At 42.0% G+C, this 21,469-nt stretch overlaps 1 protein-coding gene across 2 annotated transcripts; it reads right to left on the reverse strand.

Moving 5' to 3' along the window:
- Window positions 1-1,882: 1,882 nt before the first annotated feature.
- NPHS2 (NPHS2 stomatin family member, podocin) lies at window positions 1,883-20,452 on the reverse strand. 2 transcript variants are annotated; one of them, XM_032614674.1, is made up of 8 exons: window positions 20,252-20,452; window positions 16,134-16,237; window positions 12,332-12,404; window positions 10,649-10,731; window positions 8,056-8,259; window positions 5,276-5,331; window positions 3,855-3,933; window positions 1,883-2,703 (listed from the first exon to the last, which is right to left on the reverse strand). In XM_032614674.1, exons 1-8 carry the CDS (start codon window positions 20,412-20,414, stop codon window positions 2,425-2,427), a joined length of 1,041 nt encoding a protein of 346 aa, XP_032470565.1. In that variant the 5' UTR covers window positions 20,415-20,452; the 3' UTR covers window positions 1,883-2,424. The 2 variants fall into 2 exon arrangements, with proteins under 2 accessions (XP_032470565.1, XP_032470557.1); XM_032614666.1 differs by having other exon boundaries at window positions 20,141-20,452.
- Between the last annotated feature and the right edge of the window lie 1,017 nt (window positions 20,453-21,469).

A 21,469-nucleotide genomic window follows, 5' to 3' on the forward strand; every position in this document is an offset into this window, starting at 1 on the left:
TGTCTTACATTTAGGTCTTTAAACCATTTTGACTTTATTTTTGTATGTGGTGTGAGGGAGTTTTCTAATTTCATTGATTTACACGTAGCTGTCCAGCTTTCCCAACACCACTTGTTGAAGAGACTGTCTTTTCCCCATTGTATATTCTTGCCTCTCTTGTTGAAGGTTAATTGACCATAGGTACATGGGTTTATTTCTGGGCTTTCTATCCTGTTCCATTGATCTATGTGTCTATTTTTGTGTCAGTACCACACTGTTTTGATTACTGGAGCTTGATAGTATAGTCTGAAGTCTGGGAGGGTTATGCCACCAGCGTTGTTCTTTTTTCTCAGGGTTGCTTTGGCAATTCTGGGTCTTTTGTGGTTCCATGTACATTTTAGGATTATTTGTTCTAGTTCTGTAAAAAAGGATGACCTCTTTCTGGTGATTTGGAGTCCAACAACCTGCAGTACACCAGCCCTTAAGTCCCATGCCTGCGCAATAAATGCAGGTCTAGACCAGAGTCACTGTCAATCCCCAAATGCCCTGGAATACCATTGTCATAGACTTGTTCCACTCTTACAACCATGTTGTTTTGTTGTGGTGTACTCCAATACCAAGTTAGAATATGTTATCTCTTTTATCAGCTTACAGCCTGCAGTAGACTGGATGTTTGTGTCCTCCCCCCACCCCACCCCCCAAATTCATATGTTGAAATCCTAACCTTCAGTGTGATGGTATTAGGAGGTAGGTATTAGGAGCTGATGGTATTAGTGTTTGGTAGGTGATTAGGTCATGATGGTGGAGCCTTCATGAATGGGGCTAGTGCCTTTATAAAAGAGACCCCCAAGAACACTCTTCCCCCTTATGCCATGTGAGGATATAGTGAGAAGATGGCTGGCTATGAACCAGGAAGTGAGCCCTCACAAGATGCCAAATCTGCTGGCATCTTGATCTTATACTTTCCAGGCTCCAGAACTGTAAGAAATAAATTTCTGTGGTTTATAAACCACCCAGTCTATGGAATTCTGTTATAGCAGCCTGAACTGACTCAGACACTGCCACTCTGTTAAAGTAAATTTCCAGCGACAAACTGTATGTGTCCTAGATTTGGATTATACTGTTCAGTTTGTCCTCTACCTGTCATTTCAAAATCAGTAACCAGTTGGAATACAGCACCTGGGTCTCAAGAGAAGATTTCTACTGCTAGGACCTTGTGGACAACACTATCAACTCACCTAACTGGTCTGTGAAGAATTTGCCTTTGACTATTCATTATACCCTTTTTCACCTAGCACACAGTTTCATAGCAGCTTATCCCCATTATTCTTTCCCATTAAGCCCTCCTACCTTAACAGCTGGGAAGTACCTAAAGATACCATAGATTACTCAAGCAGATCTGGAAGGTGCCTCTGCAAGGTAATGAGCAATTTAAATGTTGACTAGAGACAGACATCAGAGGAGACCAACCAATGGGTGATACCACAGACACTCAGATATATAGGCAAATCTGCCTTTGACAAAAAGAACCTTGCTATAAGGAATTATTAAGGGTCATAAAGGCCATTGTTGCATTACTACCCTGGCATTCACTTATTGTTCTGTTCCTGCCTCTGGTTATGCCTGAACCAGCATTGCCCTACCTCCTCCTTCATTGCTCTTGCCAACATTTGCCAACCTGAAATCAGGAACCATCCATGTGGGGGTGAAAAGTGACCGGCAACCCTTGATGCCACCTTAACTCCAATAAACCAGTACACTGGGATGGGTATGGGCCAACCCTGAAAATACATCAGCCCCATATTTATCGTGATGCTTCCTCAGATTTTAAGCCACATGTACCAGATAAATGTTTTTGTCCTTTTATTTCTCTATTTTAAAAAAAGAGTCTCTATAAAAATAATTCCTTTTAAGTTCTTTAATTAGGTGTAAATTTTATATCCAGCCCAAGTACATCTCTTTTTCTTTCATTCACTCAGAAACACGGAAGTGCCACTTGCGTGGAGAGTTGGAGAGAAGCCTGCATCTCAAGATTACAACAGAGTGTGATAAGCATAATGATAGGGACATGTAGAAAGGGCTGTGGGAGCAACAAAGACCTTGCCAAAGGGGCCAGAGGGCATACAGCGAAAAGGACATTTGAACTACATCTGAAGTCAAAATTTAGCCACATATAGACTCAAAATTCTTTCCAAAGTAGAATGCTGGCTAAAGCTCTTTCCCATAATTACTCTGGTTAGATGATCCACCTAAGCATGTTATATGGCTTCTCTGTCATTACATGATTTCACTGTCTTCTCGTGTGTTGCTGCATTGTGACTTCATACATTCCAAGGGCATTCCACATGGCAACCAAAGGGCAGGAAGTGAGGACAGGGGGCCTTGCTTAGGGCTGTAGCTGTTATATGGCAGCCCTCTTTGCAGTCACATTATCCTTGTTTCCTCCTATAACATGGGAGAGTCTTTCTTTTTAGGGTTCAGTGGCTCAACAGGTTTGGAAGGATTTGGTAAAGGGATGCTTCCTTGAGTTCTACTGCTTGGAGAAGACAGGAAATTTAGCAAGTCAAATGGCAAAGGTAAAACCACTGTGGAAGGCTTCTCTGTGGACAAGGATTGCAGGGTGTGGAGGTACCGAAGCTGAACAGCAGCTGGAGTGCCTGATAGAATCTCGGCTGCCATCCTCAGGGACTCGGACGCAGCCTTCTCCCCTTCCGCAGCGATCATCTAGACAGGGGATGTGAAGAAAAGCAAAGTGATTTTTCTTCTTCACTCCATGAAGGTTTTAATCCTACTTAGTGTGACTCAACAAACAAGCACTAGTATCTACTGTGTGACAGGTGAGCAGACTATCTTTTGTTCTTAAGGATCTTGATTTAGGCAGGGAGATTACACTGTTAATTGTAATTTAGGGTAGAAGTTTTTAAGGGCCATGACAAGTATAGAGGAAGTGTTAGGGGAGTTACTATGTCTGGTGGGCCTTGGAAGAGTAGTAGGATTTTGCCATTTAGAGGAAAGGTTGGCCAGCATTCCAGGCAAAGACATGGAATCCTGAAAGAATAACTCCCAGCTCAGGTTAGCATTTCAGAAGAGAAAGCATGAAGCTCACCACCCAACTGTCACCTTAAAGTGGGCAAAGGGCACTGGACTCAGAGATCTAGAAGCAACTCTGCCCAGAGGACTGCCTTCTTCCTCCATCAAAGCTCCAAAGTTATCCACCTTCTTACATAGTTAGGGGTTTTTCTTTACGTACGTTCTGTTCTTTAAGGGAAATCCACCTCCCCTCCAGTCCTCATTTTCTCTTCCCAACACCCTTCCCACCCACACCTCAATCCTCAGGAGCTGCTGGCAGCCACATCTTCTCCCTGGCATGCCTGAGTAGAGGCCATGAGTAGCACAGCCTTCTCTCAGCTCTGGCGTGGAGGGAATTGGGCCCTGATCATGGTTGTCCCTCCAGAGCTTGTGCAGAGCTAGGGATACAGGTCGGGGTGTCATTAACCTAGAGGTGACAGGTGACTGCTATTACCCAGGGAAAGATGCCAGTGCTAGAGAAGAGGGATGGAGCGTGGGGAGATGCCTTTAGGGAGAGGGAGAAGGCAAGATTCAAGGAGGAGAAGGTCACTGTTACTAATAACTTCAGAGAGAGGGAGTAACAGGAAAAGAGACCTTACGTTGGTCAGTTAGGAGGCTGTTAACACACTTGAGGAGAGCAATTTTAATAGAGTGGTGTGGGCACAAGCCAGATTCCCCCCAGCGCCTGGATGAATAGGTGAGGAGCGAAGGGGAAATGTTCTCCATGAGGAGGCCTTCTTTTGGATTCTCTGGTGATCCTCAAGGAGCAGCTGTGCAGGAGGATGGCCTGCTCGGGGCTGGCTCACCCGCACTTTGGCCTGTCTCTGTGCTTCGGCCTCCACCGCCAGCGAGTGCTGCAGCCCGGCTGGCAACCTCACATCCTTACTGAAAGAGAAAGGGCATGGGTAGGTAGGTGTGCAGCGCTGCTTTTAGCAGCCGGGGCTTTCGTACAGACCTGCCACCTTCTCTGCTGTCATTTCACGACGCACAGCGAATTCTGATTTAGCAGCGTGTGTGGCCCCCGACCTCTGCGCAGACAGTGGGCAGGGAAGAGCAGCTTCAGGGCAGTGCCTCAAATGCTGATTTTTCTTATCATTGATGCTATAGTAGAGTTATGGTTTTCTCTTTACAAGTGAAACAAATTTTGTGTTGATATACTACGAACATTTTCCCACTTAAAGTTTAATCTAAATCCCGGCTGTTAAATTTCAATAATGAAGAACAGCCTTGAAGAGCCGGACTATTAATAATGAGGGAAGTCATCTAAGTTTATAAAAGAGAACTGATTTTGAAAAGGGTAGAACTGACCAAATGAGAACAATACTTAACGTATTGCATGAAAGATACAAAATTGTATTTTCCCCCTGATTGTAACTATAAAAAAATACATAGATAGAAAAATGGGCAGTTCCTCAGAAAGTTAAATATGGAGTTACCGTATGATCCAGTAATTCCACCCCTAGGTATATACCCAAGGGAAGTGAAAACATGTTCACACGAAAACTTGCACATGAATGTTCATTGCAGCATGATTCATAATGGTCCCAAAGTGGAAACAACCCAAATGTCCATCAACCGATGAGTAGATAAACAAAATGTGGTATAGCCAGCTGAACAATAGAAAAGTATTCGACCATAGAAAGGAATGAAGTACTGATTCATGCTACACCATGGTTGGATGCTGAAAACATTAAGGTAAGTGAAGGAAGCCAGGCTGAAAAGGCCACGGATTGTGTGATTATAATATTTATATTAAATTCCTGGAATAGCCAAATCCAGAGAGACAGAGAGTAGATTAGTGGTTGTCAGGGGCTAGGGGTTGAGGAGGCAATGAAGAATTCCTGCTTAGTGGATGCAGACTTTCTTTTGGAGATGATAAAAATATTCTGAAATTAGATGGTAGTGGTGGTTGCATCACTCTGTGAATATACTAAAAAACACTGAGTTGTAATTTAAAATGGTTAAAAGTGGTGAGTTTTACGTTATGTGAATTTTATCTTTAAAAAAGGTTTAAATCCATAGAAATATGAAAGTAATTTGCCCAGATGTTACAGTGGTTATGTTGTGGCTATGAGATAATAGGTAAATTTTTTTCTTTCTTCCAAATTTATGCTAATATGGCTACAGTACTCATTCAATGAAAACAATTTTTCAAATAGAAGTTTTTAAATAAAACCAAAATATCTCCCTTTATCATATTGTTCTTCCTGGTTAATTTCCTACCCACATTTCTGTTCTCTCCACTTTGATTCCCCAAATACAGGTCACTGCATCCAAGGCAACCTGTGGAGGGAAGAGTTTAGATGTAAGAACCTCCGGGTGGGAGGAGAGCACCCCTATGCACCAATGGCCGTTGCACTGAGAAAGCACATTTCTTCTGAAAGGACATTATGTATTTCCCTGTTTTGTTTTAACATTATAGGGCCTTGCAAAAGTTGTTTAATTTGCACAGTGCCACTCAACAAATATTTGTGGAATTAAAGATGGTGTGGTAGGCTGACTAATGGCTCCTAAAGACATCCATGCCCTAATCCCTGGAACCTGTGAGTGTTACCCCAAAAGAGACTTTGCAGATGCAATTAAGTTCCAGGCTGTTGAAATGGGGAGTTTATCCTGGATCTTGCTGGTGGGCCCTAAAAGCCACTGCAAGTGTCCTTATAAGAGGGAAGTGGAGGGACATCTGGCTTCAGAAGAGGAGAAGGTGGTGTGATGATGGAAGCAGAGGTTGGAGTGCTGTGCTTTTAAGATGGAGGAAGGGGCCATGATCTAAAGAATGCAGGTGGCCACCTGAAGCTGAAAAAGGCAAGGAAATGAATTCTCCTCTCAAAATCTCCAGAAGGAACCAGTCCTGCTGACTGACACCTTGACTCTGGCCCAGTAAAACTTCTTTTGGACTTCTGGCCTTCAAAACTGTAAGGTTGGGACTTCCCTGGTGGTCCAGTGGTAGTGAATCCGCCTTCCAATGCAGGGAACGCGGGTTCGATCCCTGGTCAGAGTACTAGGATCCCACGTGCTGCAGGGCAGCTAAGCCCGTGCGCCACAACCAAGAGCTTGCGCACCGCTACTAAGACCCGACGCAGCCAATAAATAAATAGATATATTTTTAAAAAACTGTAAGGTTAAATTGGTGGTGGTTTAAGCCATCAAGTTTGTGGTAATTTGTTACAGAAGCAATAGGAAATAATAGAGATGGTATATTTGTTAAATTTGTTCTAAAATGCATTTATTAGAGAACCAAAATCTTTAGTCTCTCTCTCGTATGATATTCTCTTCCATATAATATTCATTTACAGGTGCTTTCACTTCCTGTTGGTGGCACGCATCTTCCCCACCTCCCCATCCCAGGAGTGGGAAGAAAATGAATTGTGTGTTCTGGAAAGGGGGGCAGGGCATGGAGCAATATGCGGGCCATACTCCTTTTCCTTTTTAACTTATTTCTGATGATTTCTTGGTGGCTAGATAAATAGTTAGTGCATTGGGAACCCTGATAAGACTAATTTAGGGGGTTGATGGGAGGAAGGAATGTTGAAAAAGACTTCATAGAGGAGGTGACATCTTAAAGAACAATATGATTTTGCCTGTAGGGAAAAGGGAAATATTTGGTACAGAGGAACAGCCTAAGAGCAGGCATGGAAGCATAGACACACTGAACACTGGAGAAACACTAAGTCCGCTGGAGGATTAGATACACTGGGGGAAGGACAGCAAGAGGTGAGGCTACAACAGTTGGGTCATTTATCCACTCATCCAAAAACCCAGTATCTGACTGCTGTGTAACAGCCCCATGCCAGGTACTGAGGACAAAAGAGGAATAAAATATGACCCCTGACGTTATGGAGTTCATGGTATGGGAAGAAAAATGTGTAAATGCATAAATTATAATTCAACATAACAAGGGCAAGCTTGAATGTCGTGTCTGGACCTTATCCTTTATCCTTTGGAGGGGAGGGATGAACAGGAAGAGAGGCTGAAGGGACGGCAGAGGGGAGCAACGTGAGTGGTTTTTAAATTCCAGAGCAGAAACTCCCCTGTGTCTACTTGTTCTAACTTCTTCTCCTTTCAGCTTCTCTTATTTTCTGAATTCTTCCTTTTTCCACTAGGATGCTAGTCCCAGTTTTATCAGTGATGAATTGGACATGTCACGAACATTTGGTTACCTCATTTTCTCAGCTGTGTCTGCTCAGGCCCCATCAGGCACAATCATTATCAATGCCTTCGATCCTTAGTTCCTTCTATTGAGGTCTTCCTTCAGCCAGACTCCGAACTCAGTTCTGGGCTTGGGTGCCTCATGGCCTCAATGACAGGCTCCGTCACTGGTGGTAATTGCCACCCGACTGGCCAGCTGCCTAGAATGCTGCTTTGTTCTCGTCTCTCTTCTGAATACCTTTGCCAACTTGTCTTGGTAAGAAGTGAAGATGCCTACCCTGGTTGTGGGCAAGGTCGCTGAGCTTGCTGCCTGCGGCCTAGACGCTGCTGCTTGTGAGGCAGCTCTTGCTTTTCTCTCCCTCCTATCATTCCAACTCAATCAAATCTAGGTGATGGATTGGGTAATGAATCACATAAGGGTCTGTGACATCTTACCTCTTTTCATCTGAAAGTCTTATTTGAACTTATCATTATCTGACTTTGCTTGTTTCCCCAACTAGACTGTAAGGTCCCAAGATGCATTCCTTATCATCTCTGTGTCCCACCAACCGACCCTGTCCAGCCCCACCACCCCTGCCAGCTGCCACCCCCACCACCTTGTGCTATGTGGGCACTTTACAATGAGTCTAAAGCCACTATTTGTTTTGAGAACAAAAACTGTGGCAATGACTGACTAGTCAGCACAGATTGGGGACTATGATTGGCTCAGGGTCAATTTGGCAACCTCTTAACTGTCAGCTCCTTACAGGACGGTATCTTTGAATGCATGGCACATGGAAGATTCAGTAAATGGCCAATGAAGAAAGGAATAAAAGATAAAGGGATACTTCAGCATACTTGGTGTTAAATTCATCTAAGTACCTTTACATCTTGTGCAATGCTCTTCCTCTCTAGAAGAATTTCAGTGAGGGATCGATGTGCTAGGAGACGCTTCATGGTGGTCTGCACAAGGAATTGGACTGCTTTGGACACATGAGCAAGACTGCTTAGGAGAAGAGAGGCATTTTCCATTCGGTAGTAGCAGATGGCATCTATCTCCATTACAAACATGTCTTTGGTTACAACCTAGGCAGAAAAAAAATTTGGATGACAACCCTGATTCTTGGGTTCCTTTCCCACATGAGGATAGAGGAGCTAAATATGTTCAAAGGGTATTTTCTCAGCATAAGATGATGGTAAGGAGAAAGAGTAGTAGGCTCGCCCTTTAATCAAAATAGACGTGTTTTTTTTTTTAATTATGGAGTTTGTATTAAATACACTAAAGAACTCACAATTTAAAGGAATCTTGTTTTAAATCCTTTTGTAAAAAAAAAAATCAGGAATAATTTTCTTACATGAAAACACTCAGTTGATTGTATATCAAGTCTTTTAAAACCGATGCCAAAAAAATCTCCTAAAAGAGCAACATGTTCTGGGAAACAAGCGCTCAAATGTATTGAGTGTGCATTTAGAGGGCAGTTTGGTGATACATATCAAAAGCCCTAAAAGATGTATGTGTACAACATTTCCATTTTTAGACATTAATCACAAGGATATATTTCAAGGGTTTAGCTGCAAGGATATGATTCATAGTATTGCTTATTGTAATAAAAAAAGTAGAAATAATATCAACAATAGGGAATTAGTTGAGTAGATTCCAATTACTCAATTAGTTGAGTAAAATCCATACAATGAAATGCTGTGTGTCTGTTTAAAACAAAGAGGTAGAAACATAGGTAATATATGAAAAGGTGATAACAATAGATTTTTGAGTGAAAAAAACATGTTGCAAAATAGTATGTATGGTGTGATATATATATATATATATATATATATATATATATATACAAACAAATGCACACACATATATGTCTGAAACTACAACCACATATATAGAAAAGTCTGAAAGGATACATTCTAAAATATCAACTCTATGGGTGATAGGGTTAGGTATAAGTTTTACTCCTTTTTATATTTTATTATATAAAATAAGCCTTTTAAAAGTATATTATTGTTATTCACATTTCCATTTACCAAAAGAAAGAATGAGAAAGAACCTCAGACTGAAAGTGGGAGACAGTTTAGGAAAGGCTTATAAATCTGAATCAGTAACAGGAAAGTCTAGATGTTATCTCTACATTTAACTTTTAATTGTGGTAAAATACACAAAACATCAAATTCACCATCTTAACCATTTTTAAGTGCACAATTCAGTAGTGTTAAGTACGTTCACATTGTTGGGCCACCAGTGTCCAGAACTCTTTACATCTTGCAAAACTGAAAACTGGTGAACAATTCCCCATTCTCTCCTCCTGGCAGTCCCCACAACCCTCATTCACTTTCTGTTGCTCTGAATTTCACTACTCTATGTTCCTCATATAAATGGAATCATACAGTATTTGTCTTTTTGTGACTGGCTTATTTCACTTGGTATACTTTTCTCAAGGTTCAGCCATGTTGTAGTATATGCCGGAATTTCTTTCCTTTTTAAGGCTGATTATTATTCCATTGTCGGCATATACATTTTGTTTATCTATTCAGCCATCAGCGGGCACGTGGATTGCTTCCACCTTTTGGCCATTGTGAAAAAAAATGATGCTATGAACATAGGTATACAAACGTCTCTTCAGTACCCTGCTTTCAATTCCTTGGCATTTATACCCAAAAGAAGAATTGGTGGATTATATGGTAATTCTATTTTTAATTTTTTGAGGAACTGTCATACTGTTTTCTACAGTAGCTGCACCATTTTACCTTCCCACCTACAGTATACAAGGGTTCCAATTTCTCTACATCTTTGCCAACACTTATTATTTTCTGGTTTTTTCTTAATAAGAGCCATCCTGATAGATGTGAGGTGGTATCTCATTGTGTTTTTGATTTGCATTTCTCTGATGATTAGTGATGTGGAGCATCTTTTCATGTGTTTTTTGGCCATTTGTAGATCTGCTTTGGAGAAATGTCTATTCAAGTCTGTATTGAAATGTCTATTCAAGTCAAGTATATATATTATCTACCATATATGGAGGACAATCTGCTTTACTCAAAGTCATCTGATTTAAATATTAATCTTATCTAAAAAAATACCTTAACAGCAACATCTAGATGTATTTGACCAAATATCTGGGTACCATGGCTTAGCCAGGTTGACACATAAAATTAACCATCACAAAGGCCTTTGTCCATTTTTAATTGGATTGTTTGCTTTCTTGTTGTTGAGTTATAAGATTTTATATATTCTGGATATTAACCTCTTATCAGATATAGTATCTGCAGGTTTTTTCCCATTCTGTAAGTTGCCTTTTCATTCTGTTGATTGTGTCCTTTGTTGTAAAGGAGTTTTAAATTTTGATGTAGCCCGTATCTCTTTTTCTTTTCTACTTTTGAGCAAAAATAGTCATTTTCCTCTGGGCCAGAAGTGGTAGCTTGGCCAGGGAAAATGTAGAAAGAAAGCAAAATCCACCACTTGGCTTACCTCATGAAAGGGTATCTCCAAGGTTTGGAGGCGAAGGTCAACCTTGTGGTAGGTATCCAGGCAGGGCAAAAAGAAGAAAAGGCCTAGAAGAGGGGGCAGGGGAAGTGACAGGTGAATGGCCAGCATGGAGGCCATTTGGGGTTCACTCTTTTGGCGTCAAGTTGCATGTTGCATTGCTTTTCTTAGCCTCCAACTGCCCATAGACCTCCCCATATCCCACCTCCACCCATGGTGTGTTTGCTGTTACTAAGGCTACCAAATAATTTGTTGTTCAAGCTGGGGCACTTTTGAGGGTGAAAGGAGAGCACTATTATGACTTACACCAGGATAACAGGCATAAACAGGGATTATCCCCAGCAAAATGGGCTATATGGTCACCTTGGTCATGGTGCTGACCTGTCCAGATATTGGGTTACACATCTGTCTCCTTCACTAGATTTAAACTCTATAACGAGAGCATCTTACGCATTCCTGTTAGTCTTAGTGCCTTTTAGGTGCTCTGTAAAACTATTTCTTGAATCCACGTGTGTAAGAACTTTAGAGCCAGCAACCTCCATGTGGTATTTCTTAAAATGTGAGCCCCAAAGGAATCAGAATAGCAACATCATGATACCAGCCTTCTGGTTGGCTAGTTAGTCCTCACCCACCCAATATAATGTAGAGGGTCAATGTGCAATCAATATTTTAGATTGATTTACTGAGATTTTCTGAGAGACCACTGGACACTGTAGGCTTGTACAAGAGCCAAAGCTTTGTTGGAATCAGCAGTACCTCAAGCACCCATGATCTCCCTGAGGAGCCACCCAGCTACTAGCCCTTCTCAGACCCAATCGAGAAGGATACCAAAAACTAGAACCAGAACAAGGCAGTCCCTGTTCTGGAACTACAGGGTCTGGTTCTATTTTTGTGTGAACCAATCTGTTGGCTCTGAATCTTCAAACTGATTTGTGTCTCCTAGTCTGGTGTCTATTCTCTATCTGTTTCTGTAGAGCTGGCTTGGAACTTGGACCCTTTCCAATCTGTGCACAGTGGGACTTTGCTTCTTCTCATGTCTTCCTGGATTAGCTCTTCAAACCCCAACTATTAGACTTTTCAGACTAACGATACTTCTATCTGTGCCCCATAATCAGCTTGGACTTCTGGATACAAACTCTGTAAGACTTTAAGGTCCTAGAGACTAGAGACCATGTCTAATTCATCCATCTTCATATCCTTTGTAGTTAAACAATGAAACACGGGAAGTGCTTAATCTACGTTTCTTAAATTTCCATGAACTGAAGGCCAATTTGTTACTTGGATGCTGAACTTTGCCTATCTAGCCTGGTGTGTTCTGATTCCCTGGATCCTGAACTAGCTCAGTTTTGCTCTGAGAATTCACAGGACTCAGACCACTTACATGTTCTACTCAAACCAGTGCCTGGTCTTAGGTCCTAGCCTACTTGCTACTCCAGCCAGCCTGGCCCTGGCATTCAGCTTTTTGCATCCACTCTCTCTTTTGGTCACTGTGACCTGGTAGTAATGCTCTCTGAAGAATTTCTTAATAACCTGTGTTACAAGTAACAGATTGAAAAATGAAGATATCATGAATCAAGTTACTTCATGTAATATGAGAGCTGTATTACAGACATGCATGGATTGAAGAAATTGGCAAGTCTCTGGGGGAGTAAAAAAGATCATTCTTACCAGGGCCTTTGGCTCTTCCAGGAAGCAGATGTCCCAGTCGGAATATAATTACTCTCTCATACTCCTGTATAACCTAAAGGAAAATTTAATACTTTTGAATCACTCCAAGAGATTAAAATGAAGTCTTCAGAAGACCCTGGTGTGAGAGTGATCCTAGGTATCAGAAATCTTTTGCTTTGAGAACCAAGAAAAAATTTCTGTTTATACTTACATTTCTAAAATATATACTTAGTAAATGAAAAATTTCAGAAACCAATGAAAAAGCATAAAATTTTTGAGACTGTGGACAGATTTTGATTAGAGAGTCATGGTTATCTAAAAAATAATTGGTTCCACCAAATCAAAGTAGTCACAGCATATTTAATCTTGTATATTGCCGTGATTGATGCATTATGAGCTTTTACATGTATCACTCATTAGCTATTTACAGACCTTACGGCAGCCATGCAGGTGCTCAGATCACCCTTCAGGAAGAGCCTGTAGCCAACTATATGTTGTCTGTAGGAGATACACTTTCTATTTAAATATACAAATAGGTTGAAAGTAAAAAGATAGAAAAAAATATACCACACAAAGAGTAACCAAAAGAGAGTAGGAGTGACTATACCGATATCAGACAAAATGAAGTTTAAAACAAACACGCAAAAATGTTACTAGTGATAAAGAGGGACATTGTGTAATGATAAAATGGCCAATGTGTTAGGAAAGTCTAACAATGGTAAACATATATGTACCTAAAAATAGAGTTCCAACATATATAAAACAAAAACCAAAAGAACTGAAGGTAGATATAGACAATTCAATAATAAAAGTTGGAGACTTTACTATCCCACTTTCAATCATGGATGAAACAACTAGACAGAAGGTCAACAAGGAAAGAAAAGACTTGAACAACACTATAAACAAATTAAACCTAACAGATAGCTATGCATAACTCCACCCAACAATAGCAGAATAGATATTCTTTCAAGCACACATGAAACATCTCCAGGATAGACCATATGCTGGGCCATAAAAAAAACTCAATAAATTTAAAAGGATTGAAACCACTGTAAGTATATTCTCTGATTACAATGGAATGAAATTAGAAATTGATAACAGAAGGAAATTTGGGAAATTCACATATATATGGAAATTAAACCACACACTCTAAAATAACTGATAGGTCAAAGAAGATATCACAAAAGAAATTTAAAAACACTTTGAGGGGGCTTCCCTGGTGGCGCAGTGGTTGGGAGTCCGCCTGCCGATGCAGGGGACACGGGTTCGTGCCCCGGTCTGGGAGGATCCCGCATGCCGCGGAGCGGCTGGGCCCGTGAGCCATGGCCGCTGGGCCTGCGCGTCCGGAGCCTGTCCTCCGCAACGGGAGAGGCCACAACAGTGAGAGGCCCGCGTAACGCATAAAACAAAAAAACAAACAAAAAAAAAAAAACACTTTGAGGGACTTCGCTGGTGGCGCAGTGGTCAAGAATCCGCCTGCCAATGCAGGAGACATGGGTTCGATCCTGGTCCAGGAAGATCCCACACGCCGTGAAGCAACTAAGCCTGTGTGCCACAACTACTGAGCCTGCGCCCTAGGGCCTGCGAGCCACAACTATTGAAGCCTGCGAGCCACAACTATTGAAGCCTTTGTGTCTAGAGCCTATGCTCCACAACAAGAGAAGCCACCACAGTGAGAAGCCTGTGCACTGCAACAAAGAGTAGCCCCTGCTTACTGCAACTACAGAAAGCCCGCACGCAGCAACAAAGACCCAATGAAGCCAAAAATAAATAAAATAAATAAATTTTAAAAATGCTGTAAATTCAGAACACAATGATAAATAAAGTTTATTAAAAAAAAAACAAAACACTTTGAGATGAATGAAAACAAAACCTCAAGATACCAAAACATGTGGGATGCAACTAAAGTAGTGCTTAAAGGAAAATTTATAGCTGTAAATGCCTATAACAAAAGAGAAGAAATATCTCAAAATAATACCCTAATTTTCTACCTTAATGTACTGGAAATAGAAGCACAAAGTAAACCCAAAGTAAGCAGGAAGAAGAAAATAAAGATTAGAGTGGAAATAAATGCAATAGAAAATAGAAAAGCATCAGAGAAAATCAACTGACCCAAAAGTGGGTTCTTTGACAAGATCAACAAAATTGACAAATACTTAGCGAGACTGAACAAGAGAAGAGAGAGGAGATTCAAATTGCTGAAATCAGGAGTCAAAGAGGAGTGACAGAGACATCACTACTGTCCTTACAGAAATAAAAAAGATTATAAAAGAAAAAATTGTGAACAACTATATAACAACAAATTAGATAACAGGTGAAATGGACAAATTCCTACAGAGTCATAAACTATCAAAACTGACTCGAGAAGAAAAAGAAAAATGAAAAAGACCCAGAATTAAAAGATTGAATTAGTAGTTTAAAAATTTCCCACAAAGAGAAGTCCAGGACCAGATGGCTTCACTGGTAAATTCTGCCAAATATTTAAAGAGGAATTAATACCAGTTCTTCACAAATTCTCCCAAATAATAGAAGAGGAGGGAAATCTTTCCAACTCATTATCTGAGGCCAGTATTACCCTGATACCAAAACAAGACAGTGATATCTCAAGACAAGAAGATTACAGACCAGTATCTCTCATGAATATAAATGCAAAAATCCTCAACAAACAACCAGCAACTTGACTCCAGTAACATATAAAAAGGATTATACATCATAACCAAGTGGGACTTATTCTAGGAATACACAGTTGATTTAACATCCAAAATTCAATGAATGTAATACACCATATTAACAGAATAAAGGGCAAATACCATGTAATCATCTCAATGGGGGAAGAAAAGGCATTTGACAAAATCCAACACCCTTTCACAAAGACGAAGGAGAAGAAGAGGAAGGAGAGCTTGTGTGGAGAGTGAAATCGGCCACAGCCCCAGCAGCATCTGTAGCGTTCCAGCCAAGGACATGCTCTTCCCTGACAGCTCCGGCCAATGACTAAGAATGGCAGGGATACAAGGGCTTGGCCATTTCTGCCCATTGTGAGACTCATCTATGAGGCAAACTTTGCTCTGGAGTTCCCTTTCAGTCTGGCCAAGACTTTCTTGGAGGTGTCCCGCAGTCTGAGGCACTCTCTGTCCAATCCTTCCTTCCCCTTCTCACATCACAGGTGTCAGATCTGCATCATCGTCTGAAGGTTTTCCCTGCCTACTCTTATTCTCTCTCCCCTTAATCTTTCACAGACCGTGCCACCCCATAAATCTCTTGCACTTCTAATTCCATCTTGGTATGTGCTTCCCAAACTGACATAGGTCTTCATTTACTTCAGGGACAGCCATGTGTAACCACCTGTGGGCCCAAGATAATTATCATCTGTGGTCTATAGAAGCTGCCTGAGAAGTTTCCTGGAGGTGTCAGGAGTAGGCATCATGACCTCTTCTGGGCTGGTCTTTGTGTTATAGAGTGTAGATGAACTAGACATAGCTCCTGTCCTGAAGGGGCTCTCAGTCTAATGGCAGAGATTGTGTATCCACAAATATTATACATGTGGTAATTGCTAGAATTGATGTGAAAGTAGGATGACACGAGAGCACAAGGAAGGGAATGACAGTCTGGAGGAGTCAAGAAAGGCTTCACAGTTATCTCTGAGCAGGTATAAAGAGTAAGAGCTCTCCTGGAAGGTGAGTGGGAGTGAGGGCATTCAATGCAGAGCAGACAGCATGTACCAAAACACAGAAATGAGAGTGGACATGGTGTGGTCAGTGAGAGGCACCAAGAAATTACTTATTGGGTCCTCATGGAATCTCACCTTTATGCAGAACCAGATAGAAAAAGGGAAGGTCACAATGATGAAGAGCAGGGATGTGAGGACAAGAAGCCACTCACAAGCCCCTAAACTGGAAGACTTGGTACCTTAAAAAAAAAAAAAAAAGCAAAAGAATAATTATATTGGAACTTCACCATATTCACTGACTAGCACCTCTAGTCCGGTCCTTGGTATTAGGGTCAGAGCAGTTTGCCGACCTTGCTGGAAATAATGGAACGAGCTGTCTATCAGCGTGGTCAGTTCCCAGAGCCCGGGGCGCGGTCTGTGTGAAGGGCTTTGTGGGCAGATGGAAGGTGGAGCAGGCTCCTGGAAAGGCAGTGGAGGGTACACTGGAACAACCACAGAATCTGGGCAGAAGGTCTGGGTTCTGGTTCTGGCTCCACCGTTTTCTGTCCAAATGACCTTAAGCAAGGTACACAACCTCTCAGTTTCCTCATCTATTCAAGGAAATGCTATTGCATAACTATTTCATAATAACTATCTCGTGGAATAGCTCATATCTCTGGCATAAGAATGAAATGACATATAAATATAAAAGCACTGAACTGTGTTTTTTTACATGTCTGGTGTTGTCATTTAAAACTCATGTTTACCTAGTGGTAACTGCTACAAAAGTACTTTTTCTATCTGAGCCCCTCTTAAATAGGTACCTTAAAAATACACGATCAATGAAATTGCTACAAAATAGATTTACGTTCCAAAGGCACTTAGCATTACAAAGGTTCCATTTAAGTCTTTATTTTTCATTGTGAAAAGCAGATTGCTGTCAACTTTGTTAGACACGATTGGCTTTACTTTTGAGCTATCCATTTCCAACTAGAGGACAGAAGCTGTGCTCCTTTCATATGCATGTGCCAAAAAGGCATACACACACACATACACACACACACACACACACACACACACACAGCCATACTTAGATGATATTTCCTTAGTATCCTCTAGAAGTACAATTTTGAGAAAAAACAGGACCCTTTGTCCCTCTCTGCATAGTTTCTTCTATTTGAAGTGGTTCAAACCATATGTGTCCAGAGGTTCATCTTCCCTGAAATTACAGCTCCATCTACCACTTGCCCCAATATCTGAAATTCCTCCATGAGAGCCCCTTCTTTGGCTTCAGGTGTGGATCTTTAGACAGTCTTTGAAAATCACCTATATGGGGTAATATTAGCCCATTTGTGCCTATAAAAAAGTGATATGGAACTGAAGTTCAGGCCATCCAGGTTGCTTGGGTGATAAATGAAATGGTATCAGGGAAAATTCAGTCTCAAGCACATAAGCTTCTTGGGGCCTTGTCTTGTTTAAACCATGTCCCAGGACTGGAATAGTGCCTGACACATACAGGTGCTCAATAAATACTTGTTGAATGTAGGAAGGAAGGAGAAGTGGATACTGAAAATGATTTAAATGTAATGGTTATAGAAATCTCAAGAATTTTAATCCACAGGTACTAGAAAACTGGCCAAAGGGATACTATTTGTCAGTTTAAAAATCTTATAGAGGAATAGAAGGTGACTAAAGATTAGAAATGGTGAAAAGTCTATTTTTAAGGGATGGGAAGGAAATGGATAACTAATTAGTAGGCCTGAAAATTTGATTTCCATTCTTGCAAAATAACTGGAAAGGTCATCACCAAATTGATGTGCCATTTACTCGAAGAGGGCAGATACACAAGCTGCACCAGCACAAAACCAAATTCGGTGCTAAATGCCAATGTATGGCAGTTCCTAAATGGCGTCCCACGGAACACTAATCCTCCAGGGCGCTCCACAAAGCAAGTGTTCCTGGAGCAAACAAGTTTAGGAAATATTGTGTACTGTATCTCACTCCTGGAGCTTCCCAATAGTCACTGGCATATTGAAGCTAGGAGAATCCCTGCAGCAAAGAAGCATTCTTAGCTTTGTTTAACCTAGTATTTCCCAAACATTTGACCAGGCGATGTCTCCTCCAAGCAAATTCATGTTCTATGGAATTTATTTCTCATGCAACCTACTCTGGGAGATGCAGTTTTGAGAGAGGTGTTTCTATAAACATCTTATTAGTTTTTGCAATATTCTTCCCTAAAAGCAGTAACAGTGTTATTGCCATGTTTACTAGCTTATAAATATATTTCATTTGCCAGTGGTAACCATGGTAAGTAAAAATAAATAAATGCACATACCAACAAAATTTATATTTTATAAGTGAAGAAAGTCCTCAAAATTCCTTCATACCATAGTTAGGGATGTGAACAGAAAACTAATATGTATACCCAAATCTAACTTGAAGCTTTACTCACAAAATATTATTCTCTTAGAATGAGTTCCTTGAATATCCAATTTGTTTAGTGTAAGTGAATAGTGTAACACTACATGTTAAAGCAGGAAGCGCCTTGAGATACGACAGTCTGAGAATCCTCAACATTTCAGTAAAATGAAGCTTCTCTTAGTTTCTCCCAAATCTTAGGTAGCCTGGCTGTGGGAGTGTGGTACTAGTGAGGAGGAGAGGGGATGTTGATGTGTCTGTTCCCCTTTCCTCTGGGAGCCACAGAAACCTCCCAGACAAGGGCTCAGCAAGGGTGTCTCATCCTTAATGGGCTCATCCATTGCTTGTGGGGGCCCGAAGCTCTAGTCACTTTATAGCTGAACAGACTGAGGCCCACAAGGTGAAGCTACTAGCCCAAGGCCACAGCTAGTTGGTGGCAGTGCTGGAACCATGACCAGAAGTCAGGGGCAGCACCCTGCAAGGATGGGCTTTTCAATAAGACTGTTTTATTCTGGAATGCTGGCTTCTCCACTTCCCACCTGTAGGTCTTGGGCAAGTTATTTAATTTCTCAGCATTTTTTCTCATCTGTGACACGGGAATGATAATACTCAGTAAAACACCTAGCATGTGCCTGGCACACAGTAGGAGCTCCAAAAATGGGGCTCCCTTCCTTCCCTGCCCCACCCATGTGGTCTGAAGCACAATACTTACAGACCTCTAACCTCAGCACTACTGTAGCAGTGAATCCAATAACCCTTTAATGACCAGAAGTTTCTGACCCATGAAAGGGCATCAGTTAGGCAAAACAGCTTTAACATGGTCAACATAAACTACATCCCAACTGCTGGAATCTTTCTCAAGTCATAGCTTTCAGTGCTACAGCATATAGGGCAGTGCTGGTAGCCAGGAGATGTTAAAATTTCATAGTCAGCAGAAAGTAGTATAACACACTATTCCTTATTTACCTTCCTTTAAACCTCCCTCACCCTGAAATTAAGGTGTAATGCGTTTTTTCTTCCACTCATCATAGAAAGGATTGGAAGCAGATAAATTTGTTCCTAAGAGTTGCTTCACCTGCAGAAGCTAAAGAGACACCTTTCCCTGTGATTCCCTCCCTTTGGTCTAACTTGCCTCTTTTAGCTTGCAAGGGTGTTTTTTTTCTTTCCCTCCAGGCTTTGCGCAAGATAAGTGCTTCCAGCGTCTTATTTTATCCTCACAATTACCCTCTGAGGTGGGTAGTATTGCTGTCCCCATTTGATACATGGTTAAGTCCCTGACTATGATCAAATAGTTAGCTAAGATTCAAACTGAGATCTAGCTTTTCTCTACTTGGCTCTGCTGCCTCTACTTTTTAGAAAGTATGATCACTGCAAAGTGTAAAATACTTTTAGGAAAGTCTGATGAGGAGAGGAGAATAAGCTACATAGTTGCCCTGAACCACGTTGATTGGTCCCCAACCTGGATCACACTCCCTCCCACCTCCCATCCATGGCTGACCCCTGAGAACAGCGGTATTTAGCTGATGTTATTTGTATTTCTTCTGATGCATTTTGGTCTCCACCACAGAGGGGTTGGTGGGTCCTATCTCGCGTCTTTCATTTCCTGGGAAGCTGAGCAGGTCCAGCAGGCTGCTCTGGCCTCGGAAGCTCTCAGTGCGGTGCCTCATTGCACCTTAATTGACATCCCTTGGGTACCACTTGGAAAGGCCGCACCCCCTCCCGGGGCCTCAGCCTGACCGCTGTACCTTCCTCGGGCCGCTCGCTCTCCAGCAGCGCCACCACCTCGGTGCCCTCCTCGCCAGAGCCCCGGACCTCATCCACGTCCACCACGGTGGCTGCAGGCGCTCGGGGCTCACCCGAGCTCCCTGCCCGCCCGAGGGCCATCTGCTCCGGCCCGGCGTCCCGGCGCCCGCGGCCTCTGCCGCCCCTCTCAGCCTTCGCCCTCTTGTTCTCTTTGTGGGCGGACCCGCTGCCTCTCCCGTGGGCCTCTCTGGAGGAGCTCCGAGCCCTTTTCTCCATCCTCAGAACGACCGAATCCAGGAGCGCAGTTCCTGCAAAGTCGCTGGCAGGGATGCGGGGCGCGTCCCGAGGGGACTATAGTGACCTTGGGCGGGGGCGGGACCTGGGCGGTGGGCAGGCGGGGCTCTGCTCGGGGTGAAACCCGGCAGCTGTTTCTCAGGGGGGCTGTGGACAGGGCGCGCCACCGCTGAGACTTGGTGCCACCTTCAACACTGAGTTTTTGTGAAAACCCATGTGCCAATTTATGGCGTTTTAAAATGTGTTTCTAGAGACGAAAATTTGAGCTGAAATACTACGGAGGCCCGCAAACCGCTGAAGGTGCGATGGCATTTTGCTTTATGATTTGTAAATATCGTATAGAATGGGGTATGTGGTCCTCGCTTAAGACTAAAGAGCTTACAGGAAAGAAAAGGTCGTCCAGTTAGGGTAACTTTAAGGTAAAATTAGAAACTTCTCCCCAAGCAACCCCGTCTTCCCCCTTAAGATCTTCCCAAGGTTACCTTTCCTCTTTCCCCTAATTTATTTTATATCCTGGCCCTACTCTTTCTGCTGAGATTTTCACTGGTAAAGGTGTTGACTGACTACTCCTAGGAACATTTAGGTTTTAAAAGGGGGAAGGAGAGGAAAATTCTCCCAGAACTCACTCTCTCTCTCTCTCTCCAGACCTCTTCTCTCTCTTATGTATATTTCTTTATTTTTACTAATTTATTATTATTTTTATTAATGCTTAAGCCTGTTGATGATGTTACTTCTTGAAGAATCAGAAGGGAAGGGATCTGATTTAACTTCTGTTTTAGGAAAGGAACACTTTTGTCCTTGGCTAGGCTCTGTTCCCATGCTTCTTTGATGAAGGCAGGAGTGTTGCTTTTTTAAGGTTCACTGGCCATGCTCCATCCAGCAGCAAACCGGGGTAGCTGCCCCACGCACCTGCATCTGAGGAAATTGAAACATTGAATAGATCTATTTCTTTTTTATTCTCTATTAGTAATTTCTCACTGAATGCTAGGTTGGTCTAGACAACCATTCAAAGTAGAGATTCATGACTCTACTCAGAT

The sequence above is a fragment of the Phocoena sinus genome, chromosome 1 (genome assembly GCF_008692025.1).
Source record: "Phocoena sinus isolate mPhoSin1 chromosome 1, mPhoSin1.pri, whole genome shotgun sequence".
Lineage (NCBI taxonomy): Eukaryota > Metazoa > Chordata > Mammalia > Artiodactyla > Phocoenidae > Phocoena > Phocoena sinus.